The sequence below is a fragment of the Chenopodium album genome, chromosome 1 (genome assembly GCF_948465745.1).
Source record: "Chenopodium album chromosome 1, dcCheAlbu1.1, whole genome shotgun sequence".
Lineage (NCBI taxonomy): Eukaryota > Viridiplantae > Streptophyta > Magnoliopsida > Caryophyllales > Amaranthaceae > Chenopodium > Chenopodium album.
Window position 1 is genome coordinate 58,953,729 of NC_137834.1, and position 21,996 is coordinate 58,975,724.

The 21,996-nt window shown below is 34.8% G+C and overlaps 1 protein-coding gene and 1 non-coding gene across 2 annotated transcripts; one reads left to right on the top strand and one right to left on the bottom strand.

Annotated features, from left to right (window-relative positions):
- Positions 1 to 2,565: 2,565 nt before the first annotated feature.
- LOC145633388 (protein trichome birefringence-like 41) lies at positions 2,566 to 7,085 on the bottom strand. The gene is made up of 5 exons (XM_081685528.1): positions 6,832 to 7,085; positions 4,768 to 4,954; positions 3,464 to 3,642; positions 2,946 to 3,104; positions 2,566 to 2,854 (listed from the first exon to the last, which is right to left on the bottom strand). Exons 1-5 carry the CDS (start codon positions 7,083 to 7,085, stop codon positions 2,566 to 2,568), a joined length of 1,068 nt encoding a protein of 355 aa, XP_081541654.1.
- Positions 7,086 to 17,238: 10,153 nt separating this feature from the next.
- Positions 17,239 to 17,345, top strand: LOC145565644 (small nucleolar RNA R71). Its single transcript, XR_014095070.1, has one exon. It is a non-coding gene; the product is annotated as a small nucleolar RNA R71 (small nucleolar RNA).
- The last annotated feature ends 4,651 nt before the right edge of the window (positions 17,346 to 21,996 follow it).

Genomic DNA, 21,996 nt, shown 5'->3' on the forward strand with positions numbered 1-21,996 from the left:
ACCACGAGCCTATCATAGTCTAAGTAAATTCATATCAAGTTAGACACAAACCAATTTAAAATCATGTCAACTTAATATTAGTCGACGTGAAACCCAAATAGATTACATTTGTTATATTCCAAATCAAATTTTGTTATCAATTCAGAATTTCCATAGCTTGGATAAACTGAAATCAATTACAATAAACAATTGTTGAAACCATTGTTTTATACGAAGTAAAACTAACTAACGACTTAAGAAAATCAAGACAATTATTGCTTAAGAAACAACCTATTAATAGACTAGAGAGAGAGAGGCCACTTATTCCGTCAAAAAAAAAAAAGAGAGAGAGAGAGGCCACTTACGAAAGATCATTGAGATAGACCACTTAATAAAGGTCACTTAACATAAAAAAGAAAAGACAACTTAAGAAAGATCACTTAAAAAAGAAATTAGCTTAGGAAAAAGAGTTACTAAATGCTAGATGCTCGATCACTTAAAAAAGAAATTAGCTTAGGAAAAAGAGTTACTAAATGCTAGAACAAGAGAGAGATACCACTTAAGAAAGTTTTCAAAAAAGAAGAATAATCACTCAAAAATTAAAGAAAGATCACTTTAGGAAATTAAGATCACATAAGAAAATCAAGAGACCACTTAAGAAATCACTTCAGATAATTGGGCAATTATCTTAGCAGAGGGGCATGATAATTGGGCAAATTTATCATTACTTGCATAATTTAATACCTCCTGATGGAGGACCTAAGTACTTACAACTACATTTTTATGACGCTCATTGTGAGGCATGGGAGCTTCCTAGAAATCACGCAAGATATTATAAACACACTTTTTTTTTTCTAAAGGACCAAATTCGGTTTTTGGCCTCTCACTACAAATGACAACTATATATATAAAAAAGCAACTTCTTATCAAAACAAGGCTAAGTAATGTCCTCTCCCGTCAAAAAAAAAAAAAAAAACAGTAATGTCCTCATACTACATTCATTTACAATAACAAATACAATTCTCTATAATTCTCATTCGTATACACATATTTACAAAAACATTAACTTAAAAAAAAAAAATCTCACATTAGTAAAAAACTGAGAAAACATTTACAAACTAAAACTCCAACTAGCACGCGCGCTTATGAACAAGGTTATGCTGAATTTACCCATGATCAACAATACTTTATACACACATGTAACAAGCACCCAACACATGAATTTCTTTTCAAACTCATTACCTCCTTGAAAAAGAAAAAAAAAAACCCCACATTGCCACACCTCAAGACAAGAATTACACACTAAAATTCCAACTAGCAACTCGCGCGAAGGCGCAAAGCGCGCGCAAAACACCCTAGTTTATAATAAAGGAGAAGATATGTGTGAGCAACTTTGATTTAATAGATGTCAAGATATCAACTATCTTAGTTGATTTTAAAGTATTAACGACTATCTTAATTGATTACTCGTATAAAGTATTAATGGTATAAAATAGTATTACTTAGTTTATTTTAAAGTACTAATGGTACTTGTCAAAACAAAAATGTTCCCGATTAATATAAGTATCAACGACACTTAATTTAGTACTAATGGTACTTGTTAAAAAAAATGTCCCCGGGTAATATACGTATCAATGACACTTGATTTTAAAGTACTAATGGTATAAAATAAGCATCAACAAGACAACTATCCAGTTGATTTAAGTTAATTATTAGTGTTTGTGTTTGAAATAAAATTTGGGATTGTATCTCATTTGATTCAATGATTATTAAGTTAATTTAATTGGAGCAAAAACGACAAGCTAATGAGATTAATTAAATTGAGTGTTATGAATTGGTTAGATACGTATGTGGATCGATCTACATGTGAGCAATAAATAGGGATGAATATAATTTGGTAAATGGGAAATTGGTTTGTCTTTGTCTAAAGTAACGTACTAATTTGTTCAACAAATCTCTTCAGATCTAAACAAATATATAAAAAATATTCCATATTTCAAAATTTATAATGATTTAATTAAGTTGTTAAAAATGAATAAATGTATGTTCTTTCAAAAACAATTAACAAAAAAAGTAAGTTTTTGCCCACACTCTTTTAACTCAACTAACATTTTAATTACATTTAAAAATAAAAAACCCTAGCATTTTAATTATTTTTTTTCTTTACATATGTTTAAAGTTTTAAACAAACAAACTACAGAAATTTATTGAAGGACGATACGCTAGGATTTGTCGTAATTCTGAGAATATAGCATTTTGATCCATACAATACACGGCTGTTATACATGATAGCAGTAAATATTATATTTTACGTTTTTCATAATGGAAGATTGAATTAGTTTTTTTAACATCATAGAGGACGAATATGAACCGTAATTAAAAATTATTAAGGTCTCTTATTTCTTCCTATATAAAGATCAATGATATTGATAGGACATACTTCAACATCGTCAACAATAAAAATATTTCTAATGGGAGGTACCATTAATTTCACATATAAAGAAAAAAATAAATTTGATTCATTATTCTTGTGTGTCCATTAATAAATTGTATTTTTTTTTTTTATAGAAAAAAAGGCTTACAAAATTATAAAGAAGCATAAAGGAGTAAATTCCAAGTATCAGGAAGACCAGCAAGACACCAATGTGTGCAATCTGGACCAGTTTTTGAGTCACCATATTTTTGAGGATGTGCATCAGGCCTTAATTCGGACAACAATGAAATGTCCAAAAAGAAAGGTGGATTCTTCATTTGGCCCAATATGTTCTTCACTATTTCAATTCCCGGGCTTGGTGTTGTTGGGCTTTTTGATCCATTTACGGGTCGTTGCTCGTTTACACAGTTTTGTGTTGCTGGTTTTCCAAAATCACTTCCACTGCCATTTCCATGGAAAAATATTATTATTTAGAAAAAAAAAGTGTTCCTGAAGGATAAGAAAAATACGAGTAGTAATTAAATTATCTTACCGTAAGTGATTTGGTGAGATGCCTTGATAAAAAACTTTGGTTCTGGTATGATCAACCTCGGAATCAACCCAATTAGCCCAAGTTTTAAGAGCAATCTCGAATGCATATGTACGATTCATATCCTTCTTTGTTTCATTTCCTAACTGGATGAAATCCCATCTACAAATTCACTCATACATAGACGAACAACATTAAATAAAATAAAATAAAATTATAAGGCATTAATTAGTACTCCATCCGCCTCAATTTAGTGTGTACTCAATTAATTAGGGCATATTGGCGGAGTTTTGGAGTGTGATTATCAATTGTTATTTTAATAAAGAAAGTATATGCATGGATGGGAGAATATGTGGTATTTTTGTATTGAATTTGAGAGTGTGTATACCTCTTAACTTTTAAATAAGAGGCTGCCAAGGAGAAGCGAATTGAAAAAAAAAAAAACGTCAAACACCTTAAATTAAGGTGGTAGGAGTATTTATTCCGAAAGTATATAAGTTGACTAGTTGAGTGAGACATACGGTTGATTGGGACCGTCGTGAAACCACCAATGCCAACTATCAAAGACAAGCAACTCATAATCCTTCCATACATGACTACTGCTCTTGATGGATTCAAGCATCAAAACCCTGCCTATTGTTTCAACATCTATGTCGACTAAATATTGATGCCATTGCATATCAATTGTGAGATTATGCTCCTACAATTGCATATACAAGTATAATTTGTAAATAAGTCAGGAAAATGTTTGCATAAATAAGTGTAAATGACTAAATAAGTCTTTCTTAATAGTCATATAATCTTGTTACTCTACAATTTTTTTTTAATCTTTTCATTTACTATTAATTTAGTAAAACTTAAAAAAAGTTACCGCTTTTTTTAATTCGTTTATAAAAAAAGTTAAATTCTCATATGACATGTATATAAATTCGTCTATATTGTCTTCATACGTAGTTTTATAATATCAACATTTTTTTAAGTTTTACAAAAATATATGGAGTATGTTACAAAATATTAAATTTATTTGGAAAATTTGTCAGGAACTACACGCTTAATAGGGGTATTTGGAAACAACTACCCACTAAAAAATTTTATAAAAAAAAATACCCCCTAAATTTAAAAAGTTAGAGTAGCACTACCCATTTGCATTTTCCGGCGAGAATGTCCGGCGCATGGGCCCACTTTTTCAATTTTTCTCTGAAAAGACAAGATGCAATGACAAATTGGACCTTAGTTTGTAACCCTAAGATAAGCAATTTGAATTAAAAGCAATAAATTCAACCAATTTTAAATTATCCCCAATTTCTAAGAACCCTAATTTTTCTAATCGTTACACCCTAACATCAAAATTCATAATTAATGAATTGAAAAAGAAGAATTACCTATGAATTGCATACCCTACTTGTTTTCACTTCTTCAATTAGGAATTTTCAGAAGAAAAATTTAAAAAGTGGGCCCCACATGCCGGACTTTCTCGTCGAAAAATGCAAATGGGTAGTGCTACTCTAACTTTTTCAATTTAGGGGGTAGTTTTTTTGATAAATTTTAGAGGGTAGTTGTTTCCAAATACCCCTATTTAGCATGTAGTTCCTGACAAATTTTCCAATTTATTTTGCTAATGGTGAAAAACTTTAAATTGTACATTGAAAATTGCGTAAAATACAAATCTAAAGATATTTAAAAATAAAAAATTAAAAAAAAATCCATATGGAGTACAATTTCGTTGATGTAATTTTGGTTTTTTTTTTTTTTTTTTTTTTTTTTTTTTTTTTAAAGAACGATTTTAATACGGAGTAATGGATATATTGCATGGAAAGTGACTTACAGGAAATTGAAAAGTGTACAAGGGAGATTGCTGGCTTTGCTCCGCCAAGTCGTAATTAGCAATAGGTTTACGACTGCCCGCATAAAGCATGCAGGTTAGGGATTGCCATTGATTCACGCTTAGTGAATCTCCCACAAACAATATTTTCTTTCCTTGAAATCTTGTAAAAAATTCATTTACATCTAACCTGCAATTTGTAAGTAATGATCAATTCAGAAAAAGTGCGTGATTAATTGGTCATTTGTTTACACCAACTTTAAAATAAGGGTATACACAATAATTATTGTACTTATTAGATTTCATTTGTAAATGTCGCATGTCTTTTTATCGTGTTTTGTGCGCGGCTGATCATACCATTACAAATTCTTAAATGAACCTAGTTCACAATAATTTATTGTGGACTAGAGACAATATGATTGTTTTATTAATAAAAAAACAAAAGACTATTATATTAAAATAAATATAATATGATTGTTTTGTAAATATGATTGTTTTGTGCGTGATTGTTTTCGTTAGTTTAGTTGTTTGTTTTTGTTTAGGGTTTGTTTGTGTATTAGGGTTCATAAAAAAAGTAATCATCTTTTGCCCTATTGTAAGTTTTTTGGTAAAGATTTGTTCGGGATCGCAACGGTTGTCAAATTTTCAAATGCGTTCAGGCGAATCAGATGAGAATCATCCTTACAGCTACAACAAATCGTTAGACCGTCTCTCCGAAAAAGCTGTATATTCCAGCGATGTGTGCGAGAGATGTACCACAGTGCAAGATCTTTTCAACGATCGTAGCTCTGATGAAGGAAAACTTAATTTGATTCAATTTTATATATTTGTTAATTTAGATTTCATTTGTAGATGCCTGATGGCTTTTTATTAATGAATTGATTTGTTTCAAAAAAAAAAAAAAAGTTATTAGCTAGGTTTGAAATAAAAGTTAGTGTGACATTATAAAAGCTATAAGAGGTTAATTTTTTTAATGAAAATTTTAATATAATGTTCAATATGAATAATAATAATCACTATGTTAAAATTAGGTCACTATTCAATAAATGTCGTACTTTAAATTCATAATAACATTAAAGGTCACACAAGTTTTTAAAAAGGTTACTATGTTAAAAAATAAGGTTACTATATTAAAATTAGGGGTCACTATGTTGAATATAATGCCAGACTGCTAGTTACGTGTGTATAAACCTTAGGTCCACAATAATGTTATTGTGGACTAGGTCGACGTAAGATTTTCTATCATACCATACGACCGCTTGTAAAATAACAAAGTAACTCCTATATACAACAATGACCGAGTAACTCTTGTAATACTCACCAAGTAACGCTTATAACAATGACCGAGTAACCATTGTAATACTGACCTAATAACCTATATAACTTGATCATACGGTGTGGCCATCCACATATAAAATTTATTGAAAAAAAAAATTCTCTACATTTGTTTTAGGTCATTTCTATTGTTTATTAGGTTAATTAATATACCTATATCTCTAAGCTAATACACCTCTCTGATCCAATTTTTTTTTTTTTTTTATATATATATATATTCATAAGATATTTTATTTCATTCTGTATGAAACTTATTTTCTCCAATATTTATGTATTAAAAAATGGCCCTGTTCACTTTACCTTAATAGAAGAATATATAGCAAAAATAATTTTTTTTTTTTTTTTGAAACCTAGCAAAAATAGTTTTAGTTTAGTGAAATTAATTTATTTTAGTAAAAATAATTTCAGTTCAGTAAAAATTAATTTCACTTCACTAAAAACAATTTATGCTCAGTAAAAATTAAATTTACTTTAGTAAAAATAATTTCAGTTTAGTAAAATTAATTTCAATTCATTAAAAATAATTTAAGTTTAGCAAAAATAATTTCAGTTTAAAGAAGCCTAAGTAATTGAAAATAATACCGTTCAAAGTAATCTCTAAAAATATTGTTAATTTTTTTTTTTTCAAAAAAGAAAAGAAAAGAGAAGAGAATAACACAATACTACAATACAAATGGAAAGAACGTACTTATAAGTACATACAGACATACAGTTAGGGGTCTTAGGACTCACCGATTAAGATTGCATCCAGTAGGCTGCCATTTATAACCAAGGTAGAATTTATCAGGTCTACCATTCTTCTGGCAATCAAATTGCTTGCTCAAGAATGGACATAACGAAGAATCGTATAGAGGGTAACTAGGATCGTAAACCCAACTCCCTTCGAATCTGTTACAACTATCATCTGCCATTGATTCATAAATCGAAATTGATAATAGCAACACCACAACCATGGAAACAATCGAAAGACGCCTCCTAAACACCATTGTATCAATTTGAACAATTATATTATTTTTTTCAGAAAAATTTGAACAATTATATTTGTCACTACATAATGTTTGATATGTATATATATATGCAAATTTTGCAAAAGCTGATATATTACTTCCATTTTAAAAAATTGAAAGAATATTTTGTTACCAAAAGTATTATCATGCATAATTTTTAAGATGTGCTTGAAATATTGGTTCAAATTATGAGATTCTTCATGTATGTTAAGATACATGCACTCGGTTGCATTTGTCAATGTTCATGAATAAGGTCTCATTCACTTCACCTTATTTTTGTTAGGCTGAAAATATTTTTACGAAATTGAAATTAATTTTACCGAATTGAAATCATTTTTGCTGAATTGAAATTATTTTTACTGATTTTTTTTAATTATTATAATTCTTCTTTAAAGTTACTGAATTTTACTGGATTGAAATTATTATTATTATTATTTTTTTTGACGAGTTGGATTGAAATTATTTTTATTGAATTGAATTTATTTTTACAAAACTAAAATTATTTAAGGTAAAGTGAACATGGTCTTACGAGGAGTAATTCAAGTTGTTTAGTATTTTCTAGACATTTCTATAGTCTTATTAAAATTGGCTATGCACAATTTTTAATTAATTTATGGGTACTAATGATATACTCATATGTAGCAATAATAAGGGTTCCAAGTAATCATTTATCATTATTAATTTGGTATTAATTTAAAAATGAATGTCAAAATCACATGCAAATCATTGTTGTTATATATATTATATTAATTTGTATTTTCTATGTTTAGCTCTTTACAATCTACATGTTTCCCTAAGAGCTAGTTATGTATATTGTTTTCCTTAATCAATATCCTATACTTAAGCAATAAATTTGCTTTTTTATTTATTTATTTATTTTATTTTATAGCTAAAATTAATCAATTGCATCAAATATTACTCCGTATTTGATTTCAAAACTACAATAAATCAAAAGACTCCACTATCACAAACATGAATGTGAAAGAGAGTATTCATCCATAATATCAAAAATCATCTACAATGATCATGATTTTATCCAATTTGAATATTATTTTATCCAATTTATATGATATATGCTAGTTTTGATTCATATTGTAGATGTATGATTTTGTGTATATCAATTATATGCAATGATTGATATATACTTTTTTTTTTTTTTTTTTTTTTTTTTTTTTTTTTTTTTTTTTTTTTTTTTTACGGGAATGATGATATATACTTATATAGAGTTTTGATATTATTGATATTTCAAAAATCAATTGCATCAAATATTATTTGATTTCAAAACTACAATAAATCAAAAGACTCCACTGTCACAAACATGAATGTGAAAGAGAGTATTCATCCATAATATCAAAAATCATCTACAACTATCATGATTTTATCCAATTTGATTATTATTTGATCCAATTTATATGATATATGCTAGTTTTGATTTATATTATAGATGTATGATTTTGTGTATATCAATGATATGCAATGATTGATATATACTTTTTTTTTTTGACGGGAATGATTGATATATACTTATATAGAGTTTTGATATTATATTGATATTTCAAAAATCAATTGCATCAAATATTATTTGATTTCAAAACTACAATAAATCAAAAGACTCCACTGTCACAAACATGAATGTGAAAGAGAGTATTCATCCATAATATCAAAAATCATCTACAACGATCACGATTTTATCCCATTTGAATATTATTTGATCCAATTTATATGATATATTCTAGTTTTGATTTATATTGTAGATGTATGATTTTGTGTATATCAATGATATGCAATGATTGATATATATATATATATATATATATATATATATATATATATATATATATATATATATATATATATATATATATATATATATATATATATATTTTGACGGGAATGATTGATATATACTTATATAGTAAGAGTTTTTGTTTGTAATATATAAAAACCTATTTTAAAAAAGATCTTTTATATATTCAATATTATTTAAAAGACCAAATATTTGTTCGGATTTTATTTAGTTTATTAAATAAATAAATTTTATTTTATTGATTTTTTAATTATCAATATTAATTCATCTATAAATACTACCTCCAGTTCATTTTAGTCGCAACAAAGGACATGTTTGCGGAAACCAAGACAAAAGATTGAAAACTTGATTATGGGTAAATTAGGGTATATGCTTAACTATTAATTCAACCAAAAAAAAAAATAAATTTAACCTTAATTAAATTAAGAAACCCACCACCACCAACACCACCAATCATCACCCAAACCACCCACCACCACCCAGTACCAAACCCAGCACCGTCGACGCACCACCACCACCCCATGCACCCAGCAAGCCGCCAGCCCACTGACAGGGTAAAGTCGTATCCCCTAATCAAAAATAATTCCTAAATCCTCTAACTAAAGTAGATAGGGAAGTAGGGTCGATCTCCACAGGGAAACAAGTCTTTCTATTCCTAATTAACTAAAATAATCTAGATTATGAAGTGACCAATATTTATATTTGAATAAGAAACTAAACTACTAAGATTGAGAATAAGGAGAAAATAATAAATAAAAGAATCTAGGGCATAGGTTCACCAATAAATAATACTCCAGGGTAAAACATAGTAATCAATCATTGACATTGCATAAATAACATGATTAACAGGCTCTCGCAATTTATTAATCAACATAGATCTAACAGGCTCTCGCAATTTACTAGATCTAAGTTCTTATTGAAAATAGCCTTTAATATCAAATTAACATCTGCTCGATTCATCAATTTAATATTGCTATACTTTTACAAGCCGCAATTGTAAAACATTAAAACAATTCAATAAGAAATTATCATGCAATACCAATAATCAATAATAGTCAATCATCAATGCATCAATTAACCAGATTGTAAAGGGCTTTCGCTACGTATTACAATCACATAATTAATTTATCGGTATTAAATCTCATCTCTCGAATCTCGACTTAACCATTTATAAATTAACCTGCCTATTGAAACTAGACCTAAACATCAATTCTCATCTCTCGAATCTTGAATCAATATTGTCAAACTCATGCATAAAAGATAGGCCCAATCTAGTCACAGAGCATTAAATCAATCAGTAGGAAATTAATCTAGCATTGATAATCAACAACAATAATTTACCCCTTCATATTATTTAAGGATCCCCATAAACCCTAGAAATAAAACTACTCACACATAATTAAATCTAAACTAATCAAATAAATAAATAAAAGCATAATCAAGGAAGCAAATAAAATAACTGAAGTTAAAGGGGAAGAAATTGTTACCAAAAAGTAATCTGGAATTAAGAGTAGAATTAAGAACAAAAGTTGAGAGAAAGGATTCTAAGAGAATAATTAAGAGAGTAAAGAAAGAGTAAAGAGAAGAAGAAGAGATCCTAAAAACGTATTACGGAGGAGTATTTATACTCTGTACAAAAATCCTAAACTAAAACAAACTTAAACGACGCTAATCGTCTCCTAACAATAACACGATCGCGCCTTGTTTGCTTATTAATACTAATCTCGCGCCCGGCCGGGCGCGTCACCGGGCGCCAGCCTAAGCTTCTCCCGGCCGGCCGGGCGCGCCTCCGGGCGCCAGCCTCTTTGGTCGGGCGGCTCATTTGGGCCACTATTTGGACTTCGATTGGGCTCCAATTCTTCGGGCCAATCTGGGTTTCCTCTTTGGGTCTTGAATACTCGGTCCAAATGCCCCGGTATCACCTATACCGAGCCCTTAATCACCGGTTTGATGGCTCTAACCGGCCCTGGGCTATTGAATCTGATCGTGCTTCTCTAATGCTCGTGATTGCTCCAAAATAACTCGGGAAAATACTCCAAAAGCATAAATCCCTGCAAAAGTCAACTAAATCTACGAAAACACTAGAAAACACCAATTAGTAATAAAAGTGGCTCTAAAGAGCCAAAAACACTACTAATTATGACCAAGGGACGGGGGTAAAATACTATATAAAATGGACACATCAAACTCCCCCAAGCCAAACCTTTGCTTGTCGCTAAGCAAAGATCTCATCAATGAATCAATAAATATACTTCACCCCAAAAAGTAAAAATCAAGCACAAACGATCCAGGGTAAATCAAATAAACATGCTTCAGAATCAACCAATCAAATCCCTCTAATTACCAATCTTCCCTAACAATTGTCAAACAGAGCAAACCACAAGAGCATATAGAATTCAAGACTAGTGCTCACACACTCAACTCTCATTTATGTGGCGAGTAAAAGATGTACTCGATCGCTCTCCATCCAACCCCTCTATGTGAACAATGCCCTCCCAACTCACACTCTCGCGTGTATAAAAACAATATACGCTCAATCCTACTAGTCGACTCGAAATATGCCAAATCATAACTTGCATTGATAAACAACACTTTCACATTCATACAACTCTATGCACAAAGGTCAGAAGGTCTTTAAAGCTTGTAATGTAAGGCTAGGGTAAAGGGTAGGATAAATTTGGGAATAAGTGAGAGAAAAGCTATGCTTAAAGGAGCCATATCCTAATAAAACCCATGATCAAAATAAATAGTGATCATACATCTCCAACAACATAACCAACTCAGACACCAACCAAATATACTCCAATCATAATAAATAAACCCAACTCTTACAATTTCACTCATAAGATATAATAATGAAGAAGTAGAGTGAATAAACAAACTTTATTTTCCAAACTTGAATTTTTCATTGAGGCTCTTATTTTTTTCTCTTTTGATCAACCTCCAACTAGAACATTTGAACATTTTTTTTTCTATTGAAGTTCACTTATTTTTTCACTTTTTTTTCTTTGAACTTCTTTTTTTTTTTCATAACATCATACTTTATTTTTTCAAGAAAATATAACTCTCAAACTCATCAAAAATAAACATGATAAAAAATAAAACAACTTCTCAACAACCCACCCAAATTGTGCTAATAATAAGCACACTACAAACTCCCTCAAGCCACTCACTAATAGCTCCCCCCAAGCCAAGCTTGGGACTAGTAACCAATGGGGAAAAATAGGCTTGTAATGCGGCTAATAAACAACAAAAAGTCAAGGCAACAACATGGGTAGCAAGAAGGGAACAAATGTATCTACAATATCTTGAGGCTACCTAAAAGAACAAATGCCTTCGTCCTCCACAATGTGCATAATAATGAATCGTATAAACATTAGTTATAGTTGCAAACCAATACTCAAATTCATTGACATACCAGGAACTATGGAACTATCACACATTCCTTACCAAATCAACTAGTCAAGCACTATATTCACAAGTATGTAGTTGGACAAAATTGACACATGTTAAGGTTTCAAGGCAATCAAACATCAAATCATGATCAACTAATCCACAATGCCTATCATCAAATACCAAGAATCAAAACAATTTTCTCAAGTAAGGGGCACAGGGAAGCATAATTTATAATTCATTGGAACGTATTTTTGGATTTTTTTATTTTTCAATTTTTTTGTAATTTTTATATATAAGAAAGCAATAAAACTAACCTAGAAAGCAAGAAAACTAACCTAAGAAAACACACCAAAAATAAATGAAAAAAGAAAAAGAAAAATACCAAACCAAAATCTCCCCCAAGCCAGAATCAGACAATGTCCTCATTGGCTCGGAAACTAGCCCAACATAGCTAGTCCTCATCATCTTCATCCATCGAGCCGAAACCCGCACCTCCACTGCCACCTGCACCACCTGCACCAGAAGAGCTACCACCAAAATAATCAGCGTGAAAAGTCCCCCCCGCCGGTCCCCCGAAAGGAATGTCCTGCCCGTACCCGAAGAAAGAAGAATAGTCAGTGTAAATACCACGGGCAGTGGGATCCCTATCGTATCCCTGGGGTGGTGGCTGAAACCAGTCAGGGTGAATAGCATCGTCGGGAATGTTGCCCCGACGAGCATAATCATCGTACATAGGGTAGAGAGCTCTACCCTGGTTCCTCTCTAGATACCCTAACCTCTGGTCTAAGGAGCCTACCATCCTCCTAAGGTCAGTGTATGAATGCTCGATATGTCCTAGGGCCTGACCTATACTCTGAAGATCCCAAACTGGGTCAGAGTCAACATGAGGGACGTAATGGGACATACGAGGTGGAGAGAAAGCCACCTCGGGCTGAGGCTGGGGTGGTGGAACTGGTGGTGGTGGTGCCTGCCCCCTAGCGTTGGCAACTAAAACATCAAAAGTGTAGGAAGGTTTCCCTGGGGGAAAAGCGGTCAAGTCAGGACTGGGTAAGGGAAAAATAGGCAAATGTTGCTCGTTCCCCGTCCGAATACACCAAAATGGTGTCTGCTCGCTATCCGGTCTAACCCACCCCACATCCTCAAAATACCTAGCAGTCATGTAGGTATCTGGTCCACAGTTGGTCAACTGGTGGGGTCCGTCTACTACAAAACCGGCCTTTTTCACCGCTATTCGAGTGATAAGGCCACCTAAACGGATAGGGGACTTGGAAGTGGTGCTGGCTGTGGCATGCCTACTCAAATGATGAACTATAAACCTACCAATGTTCAATTTCCCGTACCCGTACACATAATGTTCTATGACAGCTAGTTCGTTAGTTTGAGCGTTATGAGGCTCGGCCCTACCTAAAAAACCAAACCCGCAAATCTTTGCCAGATTTTTGGGACAGGGTGGTGAATAGGTTTGGTACTAGCATGTTGAGGGTCGGGGGCAGGTAAACTAGTCAAAGAATAATATAAGTCACCCATTTTATAGTATGCATGCCACTGGTGAGACAATTCAGAATTTAATTCAAAAATTTTACAAAATTCAACAAAAGTTAAACTAATATTCCTATTATTTAACCTGAAAAATAAATTTGGCCCATTTCTACTACTAACAACATGAAAAGTGGACAGGAATTCACAAGTAAGTTCTCGGTATGTAGGATAGTGCATGTCAACAAATTTTCTCATGCCAATGTCATTCAAAAATCGTTTAACAAAATCATACAAATCAAATGATTCTAAGGTAGGGCGGTGTAACCACCGAGAAGGAATTACCTCACGACCGACCAAATGCTCTAGCCGTTCCTTTTGTTCCCGACTCACAATCCAGATCGTCGGCCAATACGGGAGTTGCAAGTCCGGGTCGTATTCCTCCCTCGAACTGGAGCTCCTACCAAAAATGGACCTAGCCCTCTTTAATGTCATGTTCAAGAAATGGGTTTGAAAATTTATTGAATTAAAACTGAAAATTTTTTATATGAAGGTGAAGAGGATGAAGAGAGGATCACAAATATGTAAAGAGTTTTGAATTTGGGTAAGAAATGGAGGAGAAATCTTAGAGAGAAGGTAGAGAGAATTCGAGTTCTAGAGAGAGAAAGTAATGGAAGAAAGAAGAAATGGAGAAAGAAAGAAGAAAAGAAGGAAGAAGAAGACGCGGAACAACTCGCGCCCGGTCGGGCGATCTGGGATATTTCCTATGCTGGTTCTCGCGCCCGGTCGGGCGGACTTCGCCCGGTCGGGCGATCTGATGTGTTTAAATTCGTAACCTTTCGCGCCCAGTCGGGCGATCTACCGTCCTGATATTCTTCTAGCTCTCGCGCCCGGTCGGGCGGTTTTTAAGTCAAAATTTTCGCCCTTCTCGCGCCCGATCGGGCGAGGCTTGCCCGATCGGGCGGACAATTAAGTCCGTAAACGTCAAGTTTCGCGCCCGATTGGGCGCCACTCGCCCGTTTGGGCAAAATTTCTTATTTTTAGATCATTGCTCTCGCGCCCGATCGGGCGAGCTTCGCCCGGTCGGGCCCGAGACTAAATCGGCGAAATATTAATTTTCTTCTTTTCTCCAAAAATTGGCTAACTCTTTTCCTTCAAACCTGTACAAACACTCATAGAACTCATTAAATTCCCTCATCTCTCCTCTTATAGGAAAAAGAAAAGAAAAACTAGACTAAAAACATTAAAAAATACGGGTTGCCTCCCGCAAAGCGCTGGTTTATCTAGGTCCCGCACGACCTTCTTACCAAGTACAATTTCTAGGACCCTTGCCCTAACGCTTGATCGGGTGGTTTCTCACCCGGTCTAGCGATGTTTAGGCTGCGATGCGGCTTCCTGACATAACCTGTGGGGCGCCAAGTCGCCTTATCTGGTGGATCCTCCTTGACTTGGACTGGGGGATCTTCAATGCTACGCACTAAAAATCCTTCTTTGATCAAATGTTGCTACAAATTGTCATCGCGTTCAACACTTGCGACTCGATCTGGCGGAACACTTACCGTAGGCTCGATTCGCACAACTTGCTCGATCGGTTCCACTTGTTCATCCTCGAAACCAAGACCAACATTGTAGAGTGCTCTTTCTATTGCATCGACTTCCTTCTGCCATTTGTCTATTTCATCTGAAAAGGATGCAACACAAGATACCGCCTCCAAGGGATCTTTTTCAAGAGCTTGGGGCTTGTTAGAATAATTTACAACCACATTAACACTGAAACATTTCTCCTCAGTCATGGAGTTTTTAGGGGCATTATTCAGATTAAAAACAACTTTATCATCCCCTACTGATAGTGTTAATCTACCACTCCTTACATCTATGACTGCTCCTGCAGTGTTAAGGAATGGTCTACCCAAAATAATTGGGGTTTGCATATCCTCAGCCATATCAAGAACAACAAAATCTACAGGCATATAAAATTTACCTACTCTAACGGGGACATCCTCTAAAACACCTGAGGGGTATTTGAAAGAACGGTCGGCCATTTGTAGAGTTATATTGGTAGCTTTTAATTTACCCATATTCAACTTAGAACACACAGATAATGGCATGACGCTAACACTAGCACCCAAATTACATAATGCATTATCAATCAAGAGATTGCCAATATGACAAGGGATAGAAAAACTACCCGAATCTTTTAATTTAGGTGGAGACTTATTTTGAAGTACGACACTACACTCTGCAGTGAAAGCTACTGTCTCTACCTCACTAATAGACCTTTTTCTCGTCAATATTTCTTTCATAAATTTTGCATACGAGGGGATTTGTGTGATCAATTCAGTAAAGGGAACTGTTACCTTCAAATCTTTTACCACCTCCAGGAACTTACCAAAATGCTTATCCAAGTTTGTCTTCGATTGACGATTGGGGAAAGGAAGTTTGATAATTGGCTTTGGAGCATTCTTATTCTTGTCTGGAGTAGCCACCTTCTCTGGAGTTTTACTCTGCAATGTAGAATTAGATATGTTAGTATTATCCTTTAGCCCTGCAGGGCTATCAACTACATTGTTTGGTTTAATGGAATCAAGATTAGCATTATTTGATAAAACAGGTTCATCAACTTTGGGCATAGAAGGCCCTTCATAGTTTGAACCACTCCGTAGAGTGATTGCAAATGCTTGATCCGTAGGCCTAGTCGGCTGTGCCGGCAGGGCTCCCTGTTGGCGGGCTTGTAGAGTAGCGGAGAGTTGCGCAATTTGATTATCTACAATTTTATTATGCGCTAGAATTTGATCAATTGTCGCATCTCTGCTCTCCATGTGCTTTTGCATATTGGCCAACATTGCTCTAATTTCCACCAAAGAAGGGTCAGAAGATGAGGAGGTTTGTTGTGGCTGGTTCTTCTGGCTAGCATTGGGATGATAATATTTCTGCTGCTGTTGCTGCGGCGCCTGTGGTTCTTGTGGTGGTGGATTTTGAACATTAGTGCTCCGGTAGGAAAGGTATGGATGATTCCGATACCCAGGATTGTAAGTGTTGGAGTATAGGTTATTCTGCCTATAAGCTTGGAAGGCATTAACTTGCTCCATGGAACTCCTGCAATCCTGCTCCCAATGACCTACAATACCACAATTTTCACAGAAAGCCTCATTAGAATTATTATTAATTGCAGAAACATTAGCTACATTAGCAGTGCTCAGATTATCTAATTTTTGGCAAATAGAGGTTAGTTGAGCTTGCAAAAAGGATACAGAGTCGACACTATGCTTCCCCCTGTTAGCAAATCCTCTGGGATTCCCATATTGGGAATTGTGTATCGCCATATCTTCAATAACCTGACCTGCATCATCAACATTAAGATTCATAAATCTCCCACTAGCTGCAGAGTCTAAAATTATTCTAGAGGAATTTCCAATGTCGTTATAAAAGGCTTGGATTAACTGCCATTGTGCTAAATTATGGTGAGGGCATTCTCTTTGTAAGTCATTGAACCTCTCCCAAGCCTCATATAAAGATTCATCGGCTTCTCGGGCAAAGTTCTGAATCGCACTCCGTAGTACTGATGTTCTCTCTGCAGGATAATACTTGTTATAGAAATTCAAAACAAGAGTTTCCCAGTCAGTTATACCAAGTGTAGTTCTATTTAAGCCATTAAACCACAATTTAGCTTTTCCAGTTAAAGAGAAGGGAAAGAGAATCTCCTTGATTTGGTCTTGAGTGACCCCGGCTTGCCTGATGGTGTTGCAATATTGACAATAGTCGGCAATGTGAAGATTCGGGTCTTCACCCTTGGCTCCACTGAATTGCTTCCTCTCTATAATCGTTATAAATTGAGGTTTAATTTCAAATTGAACCCCATCAAGAGCCGGAGTAGGGGTGAGATGTGGAAAATCCGTAAGCTTTGGTTGTGAATAGTCACTAAGATTCTTTGGAGCCGTCATCTCTGATTCCGCGTCTGATGATGCCTCTAAATCGCTGGAATCAGTTGGAGGATCGCGGTGATTATTGTTATTATCACAAGAATCCGCCAGGATTTGCTTGTAGAAGTTTTTCTGTCTATGGAAGGAACGTTCGATCTCAAGATCGAATGGGATGTAACGTGATCTGGAACACCTGGGCATAAACAAAAACTAGAAGCAAATATGAGATTTGTCTCATAGAACTAACGCTCTCTGAGACAAAAGAGAAATAATCTAGACTACAAAAACAATCATAAATAAAAATAAAACCGTTTCCCCGGCAACGGCGCCAAATTTTGACAGGGTAAAGTCGTATCCCCTAATCAAAAATAATTCCTAAATCCTCTAACTAAAGTAGATAGGGAAGTAGGGTCGATCTCCACAGGGAAACAAGTCTTTCTATTCCTAATTAACTAAAATAATCTAGATTATGAAGTGACCAATATTTATATTTGAATAAGAAACTAAACTACTAAGATTGAGAATAAGGAGAAAATAATAAATAAAAGAATCTAGGGCATAGGTTCACCAATAAATAATACTCCAGGGTAAAACATAGTAATCAATCATTGACATTGCATAAATAACATGATTAACAGGCTCTCGCAATTTATTAATCAACATAGATCTAACAGGCTCTCGCAATTTACTAGATCTAAGTTCTTATTGAAAATAGCCTTTAATATCAAATTAACATCTGCTCGATTCATCAATTTAATATTGCTATACTTTTACAAGCCGCAATTGTAAAACATTAAAACAATTCAATAAGAAATTATCATGCAATACCAATAATCAATAATAGTCAATCATCAATGCATCAATTAACCAGATTGTAAAGGGCTTTCGCTACGTATTACAATCACATAATTAATTTATCGGTATTAAATCTCATCTCTCGAATCTCGACTTAACCATTTATAAATTAACCTGCCTATTGAAACTAGACCTAAACATCAATTCTCATCTCTCGAATCTTGAATCAATATTGTCAAACTCATGCATAAAAGATAGGCCCAATCTAGTCACAGAGCATTAAATCAATCAGTAGGAAATTAATCTAGCATTGATAATCAACAACAATAATTTACCCCTTCATATTATTTAAGGATCCCCATAAACCCTAGAAATAAAACTACTCACACATAATTAAATCTAAACTAATCAAATAAATAAATAAAAGCATAATCAAGGAAGCAAATAAAATAACTGAAGTTAAAGGGGAAGAAATTGTTACCAAAAAGTAATCTGGAATTAAGAGTAGAATTAAGAACAAAAGTTGAGAGAAAGGATTCTAAGAGAATAATTAAGAGAGTAAAGAAAGAGTAAAGAGAAGAAGAAGAGATCCTAAAAACGTATTACGGAGGAGTATTTATACTCCGTACAAAAATCCTAAACTAAAACAAACTTAAACGACGCTAATCGTCTCCTAACAATAACACGATCGCGCCTTGTTTGCTTATTAATACTAATCTCGCGCCCGGCCGGGCGCGTCACCGGGCGCCAGCCTAAGTTTCTCCCGCCCGGCCGGGCGCGTCACCGGGCGCCTGCCTAAGTTTCTCCCGCCCGGCCGGGCGCGCCTCCGGGCGCCAGCCTCTTTGGCCGGGCGGCTCATTTGGGCCACTATTTGGACTTTGATTGGGCTCCAATTCTTCGGGCCAATCTGGGTTTCCTCTTTGGGTCTTGAATACTCGGTCCAAATGCCCCGGTATCACCTATACCGAGCCCTTAATCACCGGTTCGATGGCTCTAACCGGCCCTGGGCTATTGAATCTGGTCGTGCTTCTCTAATGCTCGTGATTGCTCCAAAATAACTCGGGAAAATACTCCAAAAGCATAAATCCTTGCGAAAGTCAACCAAATCTACGAAAACACTAGAAAACACCAATTAGTAATAAAAGTGGCTCTAAAGAGCCAAAAACACTACTAATTATGACCAAGGGACGGGGGTAAAATACTATATAAAATGGACACATCACCCACCACCACCTCACGTACTCAGCAACCCCCGAACCCAGCCACCACACGAACCTAGGAACCCGCCAACCCACCACCACCTCACGCACTCAGCAACCCAGCAACCCACGAACCCAGCCACCCACCACCACCGCCCCTCACGCACCCAGCAACCCACGAATCCAGCACCCACGAAACCCACACGTCACCGATCTTCAACCACGAAACCCACACGTCGCTGTAGGCGTCGCTCGAAGTGCGCCTACGTTAAAAAGCATGTAGTGAATATGCTTGGCACTCATAGGAAGTGGGAATTGACATTACGATTAGGGACAACGATTAGGGACAAATAAAGTAGGGAGCCGCCAACAAGTTTTTAAGGAACTTGTAAACCGTCCACGGATCATAAAAAGGCAACCACGATAAGGGACAACGATAGGCAACAACGATTGACCCGTGAAGGTTACACCCCATTCATAATCCATGAGATTACTAACTCCATATGGTTCGGAACCACGAAAGGAGGATCGGGGATGATGGTACGAAGTGAGTCATGGAGTCACATTCGCCCGTATTGGCCTCTACTCGATTCTTATAGTGAAAAGTGATTCCTGCGATCTCAAAGGCATACAAACAAAATATTCAATTTGCTCCAAACTATTATTAAGCTAAATTGGTTGAATATTAATGCAACATATAATTCTAAAATATTGTGATCACTTGATTAAACAACAAGATTAAAAGGAACCTAAACCGGTTGTCCAAATTATCTTATTAGGCGTGATTTTCAATTACATATTCCCTTTAACATGCAATATGGTGATCATAAAAAATACAATAGAATAAACATTAATATTGGAAGCAATTTAACAATAATAGTGTTAGCCAAATCAAATAATAATAATAACAACCCTAATCATGATACTAGCAATATTAAAAATAAAATAAGAGTAATTAAATTAATTAATTACTCACATTCCGCGCGTTCCTTTAAATTGCTACATCATGAATAAACTGTTAGTAACTTTAATAAAAATATAAAGTAAATGGAAATTAAATTAAAGTAGAGTTGATTTGGTCCAAACCCTCAGTCAATTATACCTTTCACGCCTTGGTTTAAGTATAGAACTTTGGGTATTGTATGAACTCCTTGGAGTGCTTAGGGGAATTATTATGGAAGAATAAGGAGGCTAGAAATTAGGTTAAAGAGGGAGAAGAGGATGATTTTTGGTGCAAGGTGAGAGAGAATGATTATTGCTGCCCCGAACTGCAAAAAGGAGGGGGGTATTTATAGGGAAAATGAGCAGAGGGAACACACGGAACCCTAAAAAGATAAAAACCCTAAAAAAGGCTACCGCGACACGGTCAGACTGTACCGTGACACGGTCAGACTGTACCGTGACACGGTCGGACTCTACCGTGTCACGGGGGAAATTAGCGTGACGCGGGAAATATTTGACCTACGGGAGTAAAAACGCGTGAAGGGATTACGCGGAAAAAACACGGAGTTGTCCCGTGTCACAGCACTGGCACCGTGACACGGGAATTCCTACCGTGACACGGCAGTAATTCCCGTGTCGCGGCACAGTTCCCCGTGACGCGGGAAAGTTTTAAGCACCGTGACACGGTAGCAACCCACCGTGACACGGCAGAAAACGCCGTGACGCGGCAAAGTCCACCGTGTCACGGCATATGGCGCCGGGTCACGGTACTTATGCCAAGTCACAGGGCACTAAAAAACATGAAAATTCCCTCCAAATTACCTTGTCACGGGAATTTCTCCCGTGCCACGTCAGATCTTACCGCGTCGCGGCATTTTAGCTGCTGCGCGGTAATTCCAGTTTTTTACCCGTTTTTAAAATCATCATAACTTTTGATCCGTAACTCAGAATAAAGCATATAATATATCATTGGAAAGCTTATCAAGTCTAATTTTCAACCCAATTAGAATCAGGTCAAAATAATTCGTAGATTTTAAGATATGGCTGTTTTAGTAGAAGGGTGTCGGTTTTGGGCCGAGTTTAATGTTTTGCTCATATCTTTTTCGTTATAGCTCGGAACTGGGCTTATGATATATGGTTGGAAAGCTTATTTAAAGGCCTATCCAACAAAATAATAATTGGATCAAAATTTTATATCCATAAAATCAGTTTCTCTCAGTTTTGCGATGTGGACACGAAAAGTGGAAAATAGGTTATGGTTTAGGGAAATAAGCTAGAAATTGGATTGGTTCATGAAATATATTGGATAGAACATGGATTTAAGCACTTCAAAGATTAAATACTCAACTCGACCA

Coding starts and splice junctions, on each gene's coding strand:
- LOC145633388 (XM_081685528.1), bottom strand. CDS start 7,085: ATGGTGTTTAGGAGGCGTCTTTCGATTGTTTCCATGGTTGTGGTGTTG. Junction 4,955..6,831: donor ACTGGATGCAATCTTAATCG/GTGAGTCCTAAG, acceptor TACAAATTGCAG/GTTAGATGTAAATGAATTTT. Junction 3,105..3,463: donor CACGACGGTCCCAATCAACC/GTATGTCTCACT, acceptor GTGAATTTGTAG/ATGGGATTTCATCCAGTTAG.